The following is a 19,394-nucleotide window of genomic DNA, read 5'->3' as shown; positions in this document are numbered from 1 at the left end:
CTCAACTGGACTTTCCCAATCATCTTATGGATACCTGGAGTTCTCCTTAATGCTATGAATACATACAATTAATATTATATAACTGTACCTGGGTACAATACAACACATGATTCAGTAACATTGAGTAGGTGAGTTATCCTTTATCAGTGTTTCCGTTCTCTGAGATTCTACAAGCGCGGTGGATTTGAATGTTATGTAGCATAACATGAATTAAAGGGGGTTTTTAGGAATGACAATGATGTGAGCAGTACACTACTCGTGCCTCTTAGGTGATCAGAGTAACGTTTTACCAAATCCGGCTTCGAAGCACGAGGTTCCATATATATTTCATTAGCCCATAAAGTGCGCGGAGTTCTACAACCTGCTTTTAGTGTCCTCGTGGTCTTGAGGTAATGTTCCCCGGTCACACACATAAGATCGTGGGTTCGAGTCCTGGAGGGGGGAGGTTGTTGAATATATATATATATATGCTGATAACCACAGCATATACCTAGATCACGCGCACCTACAGTGATTTACTTGCATATATATATATATATATATATATATATATTAGTCCCATATGTAACTGTTTTGCTTAATAGGAGAAGGTGTCCTGAGTCCTTTTATCGAGACGACTCTGAATTAGGAAGAGTTCCAATGAATCAAATATGGTGGTTTCATTGGTGCTCATGTAAATCCAGGCAAATTATATATTACTATATAATTATATTTATTTGGAATATTTTGTTGTAGTATGACTTAAACTGTTGTACATTAATTAGTGTACTTCATTTAGTTTATGTTGCTCACAACAGCCATTAGAGTAACTATGCTGAACATCTATCTTGGTTGATGTGATGAATGCCTTTACTCAATTCAACATAGAGTGAAAGATATATGCATGTTTATGGTAATTGGTGACACTACAATTATTAATTATTATTATATGGCCGGTATGTTTATTACAGTCCACATATTCATTACCGATAAGGTATTCTTAAATTAGTCATATCAACCACTTTCTTAGCTGTCATATATATTCTTTGGTCAAAACATAGTATGGGTAAAGCATTTTTTTTAAGGAAACAAAAGAAAATAATGCTATAATTACATTGTTGTATGTTTTTATTGTAGAAATATGAAGATAAAAGTATTGGTTGTTGCTTATATCAATGTATGATATGTCATGTTACATATATAGAGAAAACTGTGTCTTCAGTAAATGATAATTGGGGATTTTCGTTTTTCCCTTACTTTGATTTCGTATTTCAGGAGGACCGGGTTTGGGTAAGGGCTTGATGGTATAAGGTATTAGCAGGGCGTGTACTGTCCACCTTCACAACACAGCTTCTGCTGACTCTTGAAACCGTTGTACAGCCAGGGACCGTGGCAGATGCTGCTGTACATGTACACCTATCGAGGAAACCAACAACACTCATTACACATTTTACACTAATCATTATACAGTAGAGAATAGATATAATATTATTATTGGATTAATAATTATTATTGAGTTATAAGGACCAGTGATAGCAGTAATATTATAAAGAAGATAAGAATGTTGTCATTTAGTAACTCAGGTAAGACAACTAAACATCTCAATGTATATGGAAGTCAGAGAGAGAGAGATGACCCACCTCGCTGGGCTCTAGGTCTTGATATCCTTCCTTGGCCAAGTTATCACAGGCTACTTGTCCCACAACCTTGCCATTGTCCAACACGAAGTCCAAGTCACCTCCGTTGGTCAGCTCCGTGAACTGTAACACAATTCCTCTCAGTACTGCCACGAGTGAAGAAAAGACCCAACCTAACCTAATTAAACACTAAGTTGACACCTCTGTTTCGCGGTCAACACTTGGGAGTTGTACAGTTGGCAAATCGTGATTAATATATATGTAGTTGTGTGTGTTGATCTAGAAGTTAGAATTTTAATATTGTGACTACCGACCGTGTTGTCTAATCTTCAGTCTTGACTCTTTAGTCGTACAAGTTTGTTATCAGTTTTGCTTATTATCAGTATACAGTACTTAAAAATTAAATTATCTTAAAGACACTTAAGTTGTTTCTCAAATTCTTGTATCAATATTCTAGTTCTACACCGAAACAGAACATTATTAAAAATTATTATGTAAATTTTACTCATACTAAAAGTATCGGTTTTATTAATATCACCATGCCGGTCTGTACAATCACTACAATAGATACTGTATAATTAATTGTTAATATATTTAATTTTCTTATTATTGCACTTTTATGTTTGGTAAAAGTATCGGCTGGTATCGGCCCATTTTCACCGGTACCGATACCAATACCGATACTTCGGTATCTCTAGTTGAGGTCTACTAAGATCAGGGAGAGTGGTCTATTAAGACAGACCTGTGTGAACCACTGAGCATTGTCTTGCTCCCATGTGGGTGTCACCCTTCCTTCCTTCCTTCCTTCCTTCAATATAATTTGCATGCCAGAACATACCCAGCTACCAAAATTATTCAAGCGGATTTAATACTGAAGCTCAAGTTTGTGTTGCGTTTGCCATGCCTGGGTGATGGCATGCCCAAATTATATCAAATTAAATTAAAAATAAAATAGAAATTGCTTACACGGGAGTTCCTAATCTCCATGAGGTCCTAATAATAGTAAGCTAGTAAAAACTCCTTCCACCTGAGTCAGACTTATAGTTCAGTGGTGGCCTATTTTTTCCCATAAGGCTTGCCTGACTCCTCTTCTACAAAGTAATATTTTTTTTTTAGTTCCAACACTTGCCAACCATAAACTACAAGTACAGGATTATCGAAAAAGATGGCCCAGATTTTGAATGGTTATATGTTAAAATAAGTTAAAATCTTATAAACAAAATCTCTAGAACTGGAAATAAACTTTTTCCGCCTTTAGTTACCTAATAACGCCACTATTGTTTATAATTATACTTGCACTAAGTATATTGGTAATTATATATCTTGACTAACTATATAATTATGTAAAGCTGCATTGTATAAATGTATATATGTTGAACTGTACACCAGTATTGTCTCCGTACTGTACAGTACATGCTGAATCAATTGTAAACTTGAATGACGATTCTACTGAATAAATATCTGTCTAGGAAAGTTACACCAGACATACTATCGCCCTCTTTCTTCTATGTAGCGGAGAGTATTGCTTGGGGAAACTCACCTCCTCACTGCAGCGTAGTTCACATTCTTCAAAGTTGCTACAATCTACTACCTCAGTGAAGGGCAGGCCATGGATCAGCTCCGCTCCATCCTCTACGGTGACGGCAGTGACACAGTGGCAATGGATTTCCTGTCCCCTGTTAACAGATCAAGTAAAAAAGTAAACGTATTAGAGGTTCAGTGTTGATTTAGTAGTCCCTTTCTCTTGTTGACACACCCAGTAGCTCCTGCCTCCAGCTAGCAAGTACATTTTTTAGTTATTGTAGAAGAAAAAATAGGAATAAAAAAACATGAGGTACACCAGCATTAACGAGGAAGTCAGAGCTGTGTCCGTTAGGATGGTTAATGTTCGGGTGAAATAAACAGGATTCTAATGTTCAGGTGATCCGGAAAGAATATGCAAGATTAGCCTGATGCTAAAATTCGTAAAAATCCAGGCAAGAAATCCATTGATAGCCGCAGTATGCCCGTAAAGGGATTAATGGTTTGAATTATCGTTGGATAAGTGACATTTTTTTTTTAATTTCTTGTTATTATGATTTGTCTCAAAGTATTAGTAAGTTAACTGTCTCACCAGGCTAGGCTGAGTGTAGCAAGGAAGATCACCAGGTATTTCATGGTGGCTGAGTTACACGTGGTCTTTATCAAAGTGCAAAAGACAATGAAAAAGTCGACCCCAGCCAGCCCTTATATACCCCTATAGGTGGTGATGTTAGGTTAGGTTCAGACAATCAGGTGCCACCAGGTGATTGTTCCCACCAGTTGCTTCTTCAGTAATGCCCGACACTGTTGCTAAGCTCACCTCACCTACAACCATCTGGCGGGTTTGCTGTGAATTGTTATATTGTGGGTTCTTGTTTGTTTATATTAGTCATTTGAGTAAGGTATTTAAGCCCCGTGTGTGTCCCTCCACCAGTTCATGTAACGGGATGTCAGTATAGTATGTACACTACGTATGTCGGTATGTCTGCAATATAACTCGGGGTAAGATAGTGGTACGATGTTCTTACATGCTATACATCAATTCACAATAACAGTCCCTTGACCTGTTATTTCTTGGAGAGCGAAAGGGTCATGGTGAAGGTCACAGCTTAGAGAACATGCGACCTGGTGTGTGCTCAGCTGCAGGTGTGCTCGAGTTGTCATGAGGAAATATTACTAATATTTTATTATGATTTATCGAGAATATTATTTCGTGGAACTATAATTGTTAGTTATTATATTTGTATTATAGTTTTGGTCTTAAATGACTTTTAGTACTTCTATATATAATTAATGTTGTTACTGCCATAATATTTTCAGGTAAAATTAACATCATTAAAGTTATATTGTCTTTGTTATTATAACTAATACATTATGTTGTGTCAATAACATAGACAATTTTTACACAACACATGACAAAATGACGTGCGAATGATAGATAGATAGATATTCAGAGAAAGCATCATACAAGTTGACATTGATTCTATATATAGATAGAGGAGATATAAAAACAATGTACCTTTAAACATTTTAAATGTGGAAACAATGTGCACCAGTCCTAGGCAATATAGGTATACACGCACTGTACAGTAATTATTGTAGGTATACAAACATTGTACATAAACACTGCAAGAATACAAACAGTGTGTTTAGACAGTGCAGGAAACAAATAATGTACAATACATACACACTGGACATAGGCAGTGTAGGTATACAAGTAATGTACAATACGTACACAACCACTGTATATAGACGGTGCAGATATATGTACCTAGACAGTACAGGTACTGTACGTACACAATCACTGTACATGGACGGTGCAGGTATACGTACTTAGACAGTACAGGTACTGTACGTACACAACCACTGTACATAGACGGTGCAGATATACGTACCTAGACAGTACAGGTACTGTACGTACACAACCACTGTACATAGACGGTGCAGATATACGTACTTAGACAGTACAGGTACTGTACGTACACAATCACTGTACATGGACGGTGCAGGTATACGTACTTAGACAGTACAGGTACTGTACGTACACAACCACTGTACATAGACGGTGCAGGTATACGTACCTAGACAGTACAGGTACTGTACGTACACAACCACTGTACATAGACGGTGCAGGTATACGTACTTAGACAGTACAGGTACTGTACGTACACAACCACTGTACATAGACGGTGCAGGTATACGTACCTAGACAGTACAGGTACTGTACGTACACAACCACTGTACATAGACGGTGCAGGTATACGTACTTAGACAGTACAGGTACTGTACGTACACAACCACTGTACATAGACGGTGCAGGTATACGTACTTAGACAGTACAGGTACTGTACGTACACAACCACTGTACATAGACGGTGCAGGTATACGTACCTAGACAGTACAGGTACTGTACGTACACAATCACTGTACATGGACGGTGCAGGTATACGTACTTAGACAGTACAGGTACTGTACGTACACAACCACTGTACATAGACGGTGCAGGTATACGTACTTAGACAGTACAGGTACTGTACGTACACAATCACTGTACATGGACGGTGCAGGTATACGTACTTAGACAGTACAGGTACTGTACGTACACAACCACTGTACATAGACGGTGCAGGTATACGTACCTAGACAGTACAGGTACTGTACGTACACAACCACTGTACATAGACGGTGCAGGTATACGTACTTAGACAGTACAGGTACTGTACGTACACAATCACTGTACATGGACGGTGCAGGTATACGTACCTAGACAGTACAGGTACTGTACGTACACAATCACTGTACATGGACGGTGCAGGTATACGTACCTAGACAGTACAGGTACTGTACGTACACAATCACTGTACATGGACGGTGCAGGTATACGTACCTAGACAGTACAGGTACTGTACGTACACAACCACTGTACATAGACGGTGCAGGTATACGTACTTAGACAGTACAGGTACTGTACGTACACAATCACTGTACATGGACGGTGCAGGTATACGTACCTAGACAGTACAGGTACTGTACGTACACAACCACTGTACATAGATGGTGCAGGTATACGTACCTAGACAGTACAGGTACTGTACGTACACAATCACTGTACAGTTGCCAGCAAATGTTCTCCCACAGCCCTGTGCAGCATGGCTGTGGGAGAACTTTTGCTGGCAACTGTACATAGACGGTGCAGGTCTAATAAAATAATGGTTGCCCCTCATGTAACGAGGATGGCCGGCCCAAGGGCCACCCTGTCGTTAATTTGTTTAAGATGTAGAAGCTGTTGCCAATGCAACAACCACGCCCCAAGTTAACGAGTTACATGACCCAGTGTCAAGGAATAGTCCGAGAAGACCGGATCAACTCGCCAACTGCACTGGCTAATCATTACCCCGGAATACGATCCGCAAATCGATTAACATCCAGGTTCCCAATTAGTGCTGGGTAGACAGAGGCAACTGGTGTAAAAAAAAACTTGCCCATAGTTTCACCCTGCCCGGGGATCGTACCAGGGTCCGCTCGCTTGCTAGGCGAACATGCTGCCCATTACACCACAGGTCGCCAGACAGTGCAGGTATACAAACAATCGAGAAACAGTAAGTCGATTCGCCCAATATAGCCAACAAAGTCACCATGTGCTTCTACCTAGTAGAGTCAGTAGACAGTGTACAGGCCAGGTGTTATTTATACACACCCGAGCCGATTATATTACACAATAACCAGACTAACATATACTTTAATTCGTTCTTGTTCTCTTTTCAGGTAAACTGATGAGTTTTGCTGTGGTGTGTTGTGGATCTCTCCCCTTGCAGGTAGGTAGATACATTTAACATTGATGATGCAATTGAATTGAAACAGTTTACTTAGCCAGAAAAACACATAGAGTGGATAATAATAAAAATATTAACATGGCTCAGCCAGTTGAGAACCTGAGCTCTCCTGTAGGCACCTGATATATACTATACACTTTATTTATTTACGTGGCTCACCTGTACAGTTAATTAGCCCCTCAGCTCATCACCTGATGATTAAACATCCTAATGCTAACCTAACCTAATCTAATTTAACTTAACCTACTCTCCTCTATCCTAACCTTTCCTAATCTAACCTGCCCTAACTTTTTAAATTTAATCAACCCTATACCCTAACCTCCCCTCAGGTAACATTAGAGTGTTTAATTATCAGGTGAAATAAACTGGGATGCTAATTTTCAGGTGATGCATTTATTTATTTTTTATCTATTACCACCATCTAGTTTCACTCAACCTAATATTGTCGTTTTTTGTTTTTTGTTCACTCCTGGACTGGATTCTTTTCTCATTTTTTGTCCGTCTATATTACATAAACACGAAAGGATATTAACAAACGTTAATTACTATTAAGTTTATTGAATAATTATCTAAGACAAAAGTATTCTGGTCAGTTAACTGGTGGTCAAAGTTCACAGGTCCTTAACAATAATAAGAATAAAACCAAATGGAAGATAGGAAGGCAATGTGGTGGCGAGTCGAGTTGCATGTCTTCAAAGATAGAACTTCAACAGTATTATATATTATTATGCATTAGTTAAAGTGGTGATCCAGAAACTGTTATGCCAGGAGGATGTGTACACTCCATTAGCAGGGCGTGTACACTCCACTAGCAGGGCGTGTACTCTCCACTAGCAGGGCGTGTACTCTCCACTAGCAGGGCGTGTGCTCTCCACCTACACAACACAGTTTCTGTTGACTCTTGAATCCGGTGTAGTACCAGGGGCCAAGACACAGATTGTAGTAGAGGAATACCTGTCGAGATAACTCAGTTTAGTTCATGACACACACACACCCATAACTCACATTGAAAAGAATTAGTTGTTTGTGAAAGACCTATAACTGATATCTAAGGCAGAGTCTCAGTATAATTTTGTCTCCTAACTGGTATTAAAAGTGTTAGTTGTTATTGAAAGGCATCTTAAGAGTGCTGACTTATTATTAGGTGTTAAACTCGACATGACACTGGAGTAGTTACGTAATTAAGACGTGGTTAGGTTGGATTAGATTAGATGGTTAGGATGGGTCAAGTTGGGCTAGGTTAGGTGAGGTGAGGTTAGATAAGGCTAGGTCAGGTTAGGTTAAGTTTGGTTAGGTTAGATTAGGTTGAGTTACCTTAGTTTTGGTTAGGTTAGGTTAGTATTGGTTATGTTAGGTTACATAAGCTTAAGGTTAATTTATGTTTGGCTATACTTGGTCAGGGTTAGGTTAGGTAAGATTAGATTTGGTTATTTTAGATTAGATCAAGTTAGGTTAGATTAAGTAAGGTTAAGTTAAGCTAGGTCAATTTAGGTCACGTTAGGCTAGATTAGACTGACCAAATCAGGTTAGGTTAGGTTAGACCTTTTAAACAATAAAGTGTCACAGGAACCTCACCTCCAGTGGTCCAACATCATCATAGCCCTGCGGCTTCAAGGTGTTACACGCCACCTGGCCAACTGTCTCACCGTTTTCCAGCACGAAGTCTAGGTCACCATCATTAGTCAACACTGTGTACTGTAACACAAACATGTATTAATAATATAATCACCTAAAAATTAGCCCCCAAATTATTCCACATGATGATTATATGCTGTCTAGAGAAGTTAGGTTAGATTAGATTAATGTTAGGTTAGGTTAGGTTCGTTTTAGGTTAGGTTAGCATTATCGTTGTTAGTATTAAGGTGAAATAAGCTTAAGGGGATAATTTTCAGCTGTTTCTAAGAATTTATCAAGAAAATCAAATATATCGGAGGAACTACAACTGGAATAATTCATTCGCGCCCGAAGTTCAAACACACAACTTTCGAGATATTCAATTCAGGTTTATTTTTGCGGGTGTACAGTACTTAACAACTCACTTTGTCAGGTGAGAGGGCCTCACCTCGTCAATACACCGTAGCTCACACGCCTCGAGGTTATTACAGTCCTGTACCTCGGTAGGCGGGAGGTCGTAAGCTAGTCCAGCTCCCTCCTCCGTGGTGATGATAGAGGCGCAGTGGCAATGTTGTTCTTGCCCCCTGTTAACACACCCACACATTAGCTTAACTATTATATACTGCTTAAGAATGATAGAATAGCTTCAGTTATTATTATTATTATTATTATTATTATTATTATTAGTAGTAGTAGTAGTAGTAGTAGGGTAGCTACTTTTGTATTAGGATATTTAATTTTAATGCAGTAAAGTGACGGCGAATGTGTGGCTATTGGGGGAAGCTGAAGGCAACTTTAGAAAATAAAAGTAGCAATAGTAGTAGTACGAGGCTAGTCATCTCACCAGGCGAGGCTGACAAAAGCTAGGAGGACCACCACACACTTCATGACAGCTAACATGACGGGTGAGCTCCTTCAAGACACAGTTGACAATGATAAGGTCAACCCAGCACCACCAGATATACCCTTGTTAGTTGCGGATGACAACAGGTGATTGCTCCCACCACACAAGTGAGGAAGTTACTCGAGTACAGTATTCATTTTTATCCATGACAGATGATGTGTGACCAGTGCCACGTGTCTGGCATCAGGTCCTGGGAAATAGTGTGTCAAGTGGTATTTTATTTTGTGGGGGTTTGCCGAATAGGGATAACTTTTTGTCAATGGAAATTTATTTGTACATGTTAAAATTGGATTTCTTTCGTATAAAATGGGAAAATTATACCTTAAGTAGTAGAGAAAAGGTTATGTCAGGTTAGGTTAGGTTTTGTATGAAACTTTATGTATTTTTAGGACCTACATGATCGTTTATTACCAGTCAGAAGTTTCCAAAAAGGATAAATGTGTAGGAGTTATTGTTAATCGGCAATTATTACTAATTAGCGCTTTCGTGTAATTCATATCTTCAGATAGATCATATATTGTATTTTTATTATTAATTATTTTTCATTCATAATGTTTCTCTGATGTTAATATTTTTATTGTAATAGATATTGTTAATCGTATTATTATTATTATTATTATTATTATTATTATTATTATTATTATTGAACAACGATTAATTTTATACAAGACGATATTAAAAAAAAATCGGGTCCATCTCATCCTTCCTAAAAAAAACAAGGAAAATCTCACGGATATTGTAATAACGGAAACTTGCCATGTACCATGTGACGCACCACTACAACTCCGCAGTACACGACGGCGTGACCCATGGGAGCCGTCATGTGGGAGGAGTTGCGTCATCTAACACACCTACCTAGGAGTATATATGGAAACCAAGAGAAGATGTGGCACTCATTCTCTGCTGCTGCACTTAACACCATGAAGAGTTTGCTGGTGATGGTAGCTACTCTGAGCCTCGCATGGTGAGATAATTATAAACTTTATATCAACATTTTCATACTGATAATAATAATCGTTTTTATTGGTACAGTTCTCATTGCCTATCATATAAACCGAATAGCAGCAAGGAAGTAAGTCATGTTGCTAGCAGCCACACAGTCCACACCGGGCAGATGCAAATTGAAAATATAAAACGTTTTGGAACATGTTCCGTCTGCTAAAGCACCACGGTGGAGCAGGATTTTGACCCCCTACTCTTTGCATGTAATGGTGCTGCACCCCTTTAAGCAAAAATCTGAAATGACGCCCCTGCACAACACTCATCTCTGCTTCCCTTGTACTCATCCACAACACTCATCTCTGCTTCCCTTGTACTCATCCACAACACTCATCTCTGCTTCCCTTGTACTCATCCACAACACTCATCTCTGCCTCCCTTGTACTCATCCACAACACTCATTCCTGCCTCTGCTTCCCTTGTACTCATCCACAACACTCATTCCTGCCTCCCTTGTACTCATCAACAACACTCATTCCTGCCTCCCTTGTACTCATCCACAACACTCATCTCTGCTTCCCTTGTACTCAACAACACTCATCTCTGCTTCCCTTGTACTCATCAACAACACTCATCTCTGCTTCCCTTGTACTCATCCACAACACTCATTCCTGCCTCCCTTGTACTCATCAACAACACTCATCTCTGCTTCCCTTGTACTCATCAACAACACTCATCTCTGCTTCCCTTGTACTCATCCACAACACTCATTCCTGCCTCCCTTGTACTCATCAACAACACTCATTCCTGCCTCCCTTGTACTCATCAACAACACTCATCTCTGCTTCCCTTGTACTCATCCACAACACTCATTCCTGCCTCCCTTGTACTCATCAACAACACTCATTCCTGCCTCCCTTGTACTCATCAACAACACTCATTCCTGCCTTCCTCATAACAAACTAAGAGTAGTGACAACCTAAATTTGAATCCATCTTGTTGCCACTGAGCCATCCGCGGAGCAGTGTACTAATCCTTGACACGCACACACTGCAGTGGGCCTATTGGTCCACATAATAATAATAAAAATAATAATAATAATAATAATAATAATAATAATAATAATAATAATAATAAGAAGAAGAAGAAGAAGAAGAAGAAGAAGAAGAAGAATGGCTGCCCCTCGTATAGCGAAGATGGCCGGCCCAAGGGCCACCTTGGCGTGAGTTTGTTCAAGATGTAGAAGCTGTCGCCAACACAAAAACCACACCCTGAGTTGCATGACCCAGTGTCAAGGAATAGTCCGAGAAGACCGGGCAACTCGCTAACTACACTGTCTAACCATTATCCCGGAACACGATCCTCAAATCGATTAACATCCAGGTTCCCAATTACTGCTGGGTAGACAGAGGCAAATGGCGTAAAGAAACTTGCCCCTAGTTTCACCCTGCCCGTTTACACCCAATCACTATCGCTCATAAGTTTGTCCATCATATATATGAAGCTTTCTAGCATGTTCGAATTGATGATGATGTTTGGTAACTTGTTCCATTCATCCACTACTCTCTCTACACACCGATGTTTACCTATCTCACGCCTAAATCTAAATAAATTTTATTTAAAACCATTCCTACGAGTTTGCCCCTCATTAGATAGTTTAAGTACCTTTGTTATATCACCTTTGTGTAACTCTGACTTCCATTTATACAACTCGATCATATCGCCCCTCAACTCAAATGGTATAATCAGTCATTCTAAGATTCCTGATGCCCGGAATGCTTTCTTCTGCAGGGATTCGATATCCATTCTGTTTAGGCTTCAAAATAGCCCCAAAACACTGGGAGGGCTCTCTGTGCTCGCCATGTTCCCCACTCCCCCTTTTGATATTCCTGGATCCGCCCCTGGAACCACATGACCCGAGTGGTGTCTTACATGCACAAGATTTATTTTAGGATAACCTCGCTAATCTTGTACTAACACTCCTTTGTATGAACCCAAGTACTTTGTTAGCCTTGTTTCGAGCAAATACGCATATGTCTTGGTTTAAGATTCCTACTTATCATTACCCCAAATCTCTCGCACAGTCGGATTTCTTTATATCAACGTTATTCATCTGTTTCTCCATTTACATCTTAGTCTAAGTACTTTACATTTTCCGCATTAAATTAAATTTGCCATTTTTCAGACCATGCGAAAAAAATTATGCAGTATCTTCCTGTAGTTTTGTGGAATCCTACGTTTCTATGACTAAGGTCTTCAAACATACCATGTACTAGATTAGTAAATACACTATAATGAATTATTCAACACGCATGCTGTACTAGGTTTGTAAATACACTAGAATGCTGATGGTGATGTTATAATGTATAAATACGCTTTACCAACTAAGGTCGGTGCTACTATAGCGTGCGGTCTACAAGATATTTAGGTAAGTTTAGATTAGGTTAGGTCAGGTCAGGTCAGGTTAGGGCAGGTTAGATTTGGTTAGACTAAAGATGTCTTTGTAGACCGCACGCTTTTGTAGCACCCTCAGGTCTTTGACACAGTATACTCGGTTAGAAAATACATTAGTTATTAACAATCAGCAATTTAGATGATGCAAATACACGAGATTCAGCATCAGCCTCTAGTTTAAAAAAAATATTTTATGAAGATATATTAAAACTATCACAAATGCATGTTTTAAGGAATGGGGTAAATATATTACTAATGGACGAGTTGTCGGTGGAAGTTTTTCGTAGGCTGGCAGGTCAATTGGGTAAAGAAAACGCTTAAATTTATTATGGTAATGATATTCTTAAATAAATTGGGCCAAAAGGTGTAAAAAAAAATGAAGGTTAAAGTAGCCATTCTAGAGACGTGTTGGCCGCCTCGACTAAGAAAATTTCATGCCAAAAAGGGAAATTTTGAGGGCGCTGCAAGGGAAATTTGGCCGAGTAGACCTGGGGCTAGGATGTTTGGGATGGTTGGAACTTCTGGTTCTGGAGACAGCCAGCTGTGGTGTTGTTACCAGCGAATATTTCTTTAATTAATTATTCTAACCTTTATTCTATTCCTTCTTATAGTATATTAGATACTGTAAGTAAAACGACCATGATTATAACAACCACGACTATGATTATAACAAACACGATCATGATTATAACAACCACGACCATGATTATAACAACCTCGACTATGATTATAACAACGACGACAATGATTATAACAACCACGACTATGATTATAACAACCACGACCATGATTATAACAACCACGACTATGATTATAACAACCACGACCATGATTATAACAACCTCGACTATGATTATAACAACCACGACTATGATTATAACAACCACGGCTATGATTATAACAACCACGACCATGATTATAACAACCACGACCATGATTATAACAACCGCGACCATGAGTTACAGTATAACAGTATAATAACCACGACCATGATTATAACAACCACGATCATGATTATAACCACGACCATGATTATAACAACCACGACCATGATTATAACAACCACGACCTTGATAAAGTCACCCACGAAAGACTAATAAGAAAGGTTAGAAGCACATGGCATTAAAGGTAATATTCTAAAATGGATTAGGGTGTGGATACTGGACAGGAAACAGCGAGTGAGCATTAACGGCACTAAATCCCCCTGGAGCAACGTCACTAGTAGAGTTCCCCAAGGATCAGTACTAGGACCATTATTATTTATTATATACATAAACTACTTAGACATCGACATAGACAGCAACATAAGTAAATTTACTGATGACACTAAAATAGGACATGTAATAAAATCTGACGCGGACTGCAAAACTACAGGAAGATCTAAACAAATTTTTCGAATAGTCGGAAAAATGGCAGATGAAATTCAATGTGTTCTAATGTAAAGTACTCAGTATAGGAGATGTAAACAGGGAAACCAGTTACCAGATGAACAACGATGCCATTGTGAAATCCGACTGCGAGAGAGATATAGGAGTAATGATAAGTAGGAATCTTAAGCCAAGTAAACAATGTGTTTTTGTTCGTAACAGGGATAATAAAGTCGTTGGGTTCATACAAAGGAGTGTTAGTTACAAGACTAGCGAGGTCATCTTAAGATTATATCTTGCGCTTGTGAGACCTCACCTGGATTACGCAGTTCAGTTTTGGTCACCGTATTACAGAATGGATATAGAATCCTTGGAAAGAATCCAAAGGAAAATAACAAGACTAATCCCGGGCATTAGGAACCTTGAGTACAGAGACAGGTTAAAGCATCTTAATTTGCACTCCCTCGAGAGACGTAGAGCGAGGGGCGACATGATGGAGGTGTATAAATGGAAGTCAGGGCTAAACAAAGGGGACATTACAAAGGTACTCAAACTATCCAACCAGGAGCGAACTCGTAACAATGGTTTTAAATTCGACAAATTTAGATTTAAGCGCGAAATAGGTAAACACTGGTTTGGAAACAGAGTAGTGGATGAGTGGAACAAGTTACCAAACATCATCATTAACTCGAACACGCTGGATAGCTTCAAACATAGGTTGGATGCTTATATGAGCAATAGGGGTTGGGTATAAATGGGACTGCCCAGTCTGGGCCAATAGGCCCGCTGCAGTTTCCTCCATTCTTATGTTCTAACAAGGACCATGATTATATCAACCACGACCATGATTATAACAACCACGAATATGATCATAACAACCACGACCATGATTATAACCACGACCATGATTATAATAACCACTTCCATGATTATAACAATCACGACTATGATTATAACAACCACGACCATGATTATAACAACCACGACCATGATTATAACAACCACGACCATGATTATAACAACCACGACCATGATTATAACAACCTTGGTAAACTGTACCCACGGACTCGCCACCGGTCACGAAGTGCCCACGATCACTTGTCTTGACTAATGTAGCAGGACTTTAAACTTTTAATACAAATTAAATATACCGTATCACTCTACGAGCGTGGTAGAGTGTATTTCTTGTGTTTACTCAGAACCGACAACTCGTCCATGATCGTAAATCTATTCCCTTCTATATAAATAGTTTTTTGTTAATTATGGAATTGTGTGATTACTAATATAAGACTTTATAATATATTTAATTTAGCTGTGACACTTGGGAAGGATATGAAACACTATACAGTACAATAAGTTTGGTGTGATAAAATAACTTTTAACCATTTAGGGTGATGCAGTGTGCATGTGTTAACATGACCCCAGGAACTAAGTTAATATTGTGGGCGTTTGTTAACTTGGCCCCAGGAACTGTTAACAATGTACGAGTTATTAACGTGACCCTTGGAACCAAGTTGACTGTTTGGATATGTTAACGTAACCCGAGTACAGTACAGGTATCTATGTTAACGGTGTGGGGGTGTGTTAACATGGCCTGAGGAACTAAATAAACATTGTAGGGGTGTAAACATAACACCAGAAACTAAGGTAACAGTGTGAGGGTGTGTTAACAGGGGGCAAGAGATGCACTGCCACTGCGCCACCTTCGTCTCCACAGTGGAAGGAGGAATACTGATGCACAACCTACCCTACACTGAGGTGACGGACTGTGACGACTTTGAGGGATGCGAGTCACGATGCACCAAAGAGGTAAATGTTACTCTTGGGTTTCTCGCCACTGATTCTATTTCACGGGTCAGTTACTTCACTAATCTACACGAACATTACGTCATGCATTATTAACGTTCTTTGTTTACAAGATTCACTTGACGGTGACGTGAGTTTCCAAAATTATGTCATTGTACGTGAGACCCGGTGAACAGTAACATCACATCCTATTTACAAGATTCAAGATGATGTATTTTCTTGCTGTTAACCTTGACCTTCACAACCATGTCTAACCAGTCACAAGTAGGTGTTCTTCCTTACTGCCACACCATGACCATATATTCACTTTGTTCGTGGTCCTGCATCATGGTAACCGTGGTAGTATGGTAAATGTTGATAATGCAGTGAGTGGTGTTGTGTTACAGTTCATAGACTTGACTGATGGAGGTGACCTGGACCATGAATTGGAAGACGGCAACATTGTCGGTCAATTGTGTTGTGACACTGCAGCGGCTGAAGGATATGAAAACCTCATGCCCAGCGAGGTGAGTTAAATCTCTCTCTTTTTATTGAGCTAGACTATTCAGTTATGTTACCTTGGTAGGTATAGGGCTATGGGAGTAAACCCCGAACGAAAAATCTGCAGTAAAGCACCGCATCAGGCAGACATGCTTACAGAGCTCCAGTAAGACCCCAATGGTGGAATAGGCAGAAGAGTTGACCAACATGGCAAGCCATATACACTGGCGGATGAAGGCAATGCATGATGGACAGGCTACTAAAGCGAAACCCAACAAACTGGGCTATCGGCAGTCCATTGCAACTCTCCCTCTACCCAGTTGTTGCAGCTACCTGCACCACCGGTTCAGGAAATAGGAGAGCCAAGATGTGTGGTTGCAGCCTGCACTCCTGCCTCATCACATAAATCAACTCATGGGCAGCCATCATTCAGCTCATCATACTTTTCATCACCATCAAAACCCCTAAATCGACCTCCATAACAGACTTTTTCCTGGGGCAGAAACCTTCCTCCTAGAATCTTAATGTGGCTTTAGACCATCATGTTGCACCACCAGATACAGGAAAAGTGCAGAGAATAGTGTCGTAATTTGTACAGTCTGAGACAATGGTTTGCTCTCTATAGTGAAAATGAATCACGGGAATGATCCTCTGAACAGACTTGCCCTGACTGTTTCATCTCATTTGGGATCGTCACTGCTTCATTTTAGACGGGAGCGAAATTTTGACGCCGACTGTACATGGCCTCCATTGACTTTACCAGAGCCTTTGACTCAGTCAACAAGGAGGCTTTCTGGCAGACCCTTAGTCATTTTGGTTGCCCACCAAATTTCATTGCCATTGTTAGGCAACTCCACGATGGCATGAACGGTACTGTCATGCAAAATGGCACCCAGTCCGAGATCTTCCCCATCCAAACAGGGGTAAAACAAGGATGTGTACTGGCACCCATTTTCTTTTCCATTTTCTTAGCGCCTTCCTTACTCGTGCCAGTGACAATTTATCCAGCGGGGTGGACATCCAGTACCGGATGAAGGGACTTTTCGACCTAGACAACTCCAGGCAGGAACAAAGGTGTCGGCAGATTCCATCACTGAACTTCAGTATGAAGACGACCTCACCGTCGTCGCTCACACTGAATGCGACCTACACAGATATGTATGCACACTTCGACCTTAAGGTGAATGGGCATAGAACTCAGATTCTCTTCCAGCCTGCCCCTGGTTCAGCCACATCTCCACCATCATCTAGATCAGGGGTCACCAAACTACGGCCCGCGGGCCGGATCCCAAGTCCTTCCCCGGCTCGTGGTAGTTCCGCCTACGCTCTGACGTTACCAGAGCTTTCATTCTGGCTTGCAAGTATTGAACAGAATGATTATGCGGCCCGCGCTCGTCATTCTTTCAGTTATCCGGCCCACTGTGAAAAAAGTTTGGTGACCCCTGATCTAGATTAATGGTACTACCCTCTCTAATATTACCCACTTTCGATATTTTGGCTCCCAACTGTCCCTCACTGCGAACATCGATGAAGAGATTCAACATCGGATCAGATATGCATCACAAATCTTTGGCAGACTCCATACCCGTGTCTTCAGCTGTAGGGAGCTGAAATTATCTACAAAGTTGCAGGTATATCGATCAGTGGTCCTCCCCACCCTGTTGTACGGCAGCAAGACATGGGTCACATACAGGAGGCACCTAAAGTCATTTGAAAACTTTCACCAATGCAGTCTACCTTCTATCCTCGAAGTTTGTCGGGAAGACAAAAGAACAAATGCCAGTATTCTCACTGACACCGACTGTAGAGCATTGAGGCTGCCATTATCCATGGACAACTACAGTGGACTGGCCCTGTTACCCACATTGATAATAGTTGACTACCAAAGCACCTACCGGTACTTTACAGTCACCTAATGAATAGTAAACAAAACACTGGCAGGCAACATTAATTATAAGGATAGTCTTAAAACAAACCCGAATAAGTGCCAAATTGACCCTTTCACCTGGGAGAAGATCACTTCACACTGTAAGGCTTTGAGGAGCACGATACGAGGTGAAGTAGTAGTACCAGTAGATGTAACGTATTCTATACGGTTCATTTTGTATACTGTAATGTTATTGTTGTCATGAGGTTATAGTCTATCTGTGGCGAGTATAACTACTAGTCTAGTTTTGCAGTTACAACCATTAGGTGACGTTTCAATGCAGTAACAGCATAATAGCATCACCATCAAGTTCATCTGCTAGTAAGAAATAAATATTTATTCTTAGATGTTTATTTATTGTATGTGTGCATTGCCACATTTATTTATAGTTCACTACCATCACATAACAAGTGCATCATTTAAGCTATACAGTAGTTGTAACAGTGTACGAACAGCCCTTGTTTCCTCGACAGGTGTACATGTACAGCAGCATCTGCCATGGTCCCTGGTTGTACAATGGGTACAAGAGCAAGCAGAAGTTGTGTTGTGATGAAGGGAAATACGTCCATTGTTAAGTCCTCTCCTTACTCCATCAACTCGACCAATGCTTCTTCTTCTTAATGATTACAAGATATTAATAGAAGGAACGATTGAAGAGAGAATTATTCACGAATGGAAAGAGACATTATGCACTTGTCTCAACCAATTAGACAGCATCAGTTGGTTCACATTGTTAGTAGAAAATATTTGAGGAACTATGAATAAATGATTAAAAGACCCATAACTAATATATTACCTGATTACACCTGCTTCATGTTGTTATATTTTTTATCATTAATTAGTCCCTCTTGTACTGTATTGGCTTGCATTAGGCGGGGATGCACACTTATCTGGCAAGTCTTGAAAGCAGAAAATGTCCCGTACTTTTTTCTC

At 39.9% G+C, this 19,394-nt stretch overlaps 3 protein-coding genes across 4 annotated transcripts; 1 reads left to right on the top strand and 2 right to left on the bottom strand.

The window, feature by feature from the left end:
- Positions 1-1,089: 1,089 nt before the first annotated feature.
- Positions 1,090-3,831, bottom strand: LOC121871933. The gene is made up of 4 exons (XM_042374533.1): positions 3,730-3,831; positions 3,157-3,292; positions 1,620-1,739; positions 1,090-1,395 (listed from the first exon to the last, which is right to left on the bottom strand). Exons 1-4 carry the CDS (start codon positions 3,771-3,773, stop codon positions 1,294-1,296), a joined length of 402 nt encoding a protein of 133 aa, XP_042230467.1. The 5' UTR covers positions 3,774-3,831; the 3' UTR covers positions 1,090-1,293.
- Positions 3,832-7,511: 3,680 nt separating this feature from the next.
- On the bottom strand, positions 7,512-9,570 carry LOC121871932. Of its 2 annotated transcripts, XM_042374532.1 has the most exons (5): positions 9,429-9,570; positions 9,033-9,168; positions 8,546-8,665; positions 7,823-7,924; positions 7,512-7,756 (listed from the first exon to the last, which is right to left on the bottom strand). In XM_042374532.1, the coding sequence occupies exons 1-4, from the start codon at positions 9,482-9,484 to the stop codon at positions 7,823-7,825; spliced, it is 414 nt and encodes a 137-aa protein (XP_042230466.1). In that variant the 5' UTR covers positions 9,485-9,570; the 3' UTR covers positions 7,512-7,756. The 2 variants fall into 2 exon arrangements, with proteins under 2 accessions (XP_042230466.1, XP_042230465.1); XM_042374531.1 differs by having other exon boundaries at positions 7,512-7,924; positions 9,429-9,569.
- A 707-nt stretch (positions 9,571-10,277) lies between these two features.
- On the top strand, positions 10,278-19,240 carry LOC121871945. The gene is made up of 4 exons (XM_042374553.1): positions 10,278-10,452; positions 15,922-16,057; positions 16,441-16,560; positions 18,935-19,240. Exons 1-4 carry the CDS (start codon positions 10,298-10,300, stop codon positions 19,034-19,036), a joined length of 513 nt encoding a protein of 170 aa, XP_042230487.1. The 5' UTR covers positions 10,278-10,297; the 3' UTR covers positions 19,037-19,240.
- Positions 19,241-19,394: the final 154 nt, after the last annotated feature.

The sequence above is a fragment of the Homarus americanus genome, unplaced genomic scaffold, assembly GCF_018991925.1.
Source record: "Homarus americanus isolate GMGI-L3 unplaced genomic scaffold, GMGI_Hamer_2.0 scaffold48416, whole genome shotgun sequence".
Taxonomy (NCBI): Eukaryota; Metazoa; Arthropoda; class Malacostraca; order Decapoda; family Nephropidae; genus Homarus; species Homarus americanus.
The sequence above is the reverse complement of the archived record's forward strand: the minus strand, read 5'-3'. Positions and strand labels throughout refer to the sequence as shown.

Bases quoted from the DNA above. Each gene is read 5' to 3' on its own strand.
- LOC121871932 (XM_042374532.1), bottom strand. From the start codon at position 9,484: ATGTTAGCTGTCATGAAGTGTGTGGTGGTCCTCCTAGCTTTTGTCAGC. The intron at 9,169-9,428 runs GTGAGATGACTA...GTGTGTTAACAG, and splicing joins GCTTTTGTCAGCCTCGCCTG to GGGGCAAGAACAACATTGCC. The intron at 8,666-9,032 runs GTGAGGCCCTCT...TTTGTGTTACAG, and splicing joins AGCTACGGTGTATTGACGAG to TACACAGTGTTGACTAATGA.
- LOC121871945 (XM_042374553.1), top strand. From the start codon at position 10,298: ATGGGAGCCGTCATGTGGGAGGAGTTGCGTCATCTAACACACCTACCT. The intron at 16,058-16,440 runs GTAAATGTTACT...GTTGTGTTACAG, and splicing joins AGTCACGATGCACCAAAGAG to TTCATAGACTTGACTGATGG. The intron at 16,561-18,934 runs GTGAGTTAAATC...TTTCCTCGACAG, and splicing joins AAAACCTCATGCCCAGCGAG to GTGTACATGTACAGCAGCAT.
- LOC121871933 (XM_042374533.1), bottom strand. From the start codon at position 3,773: ATGAAATACCTGGTGATCTTCCTTGCTACACTCAGCCTAGCCTG. The intron at 1,740-3,156 runs GTGAGTTTCCCC...ATTGTGTTACAG, and splicing joins AACTACGCTGCAGTGAGGAG to TTCACGGAGCTGACCAACGG. The intron at 1,396-1,619 runs GTGGGTCATCTC...TTTCCTCGATAG, and splicing joins AAGACCTAGAGCCCAGCGAG to GTGTACATGTACAGCAGCAT.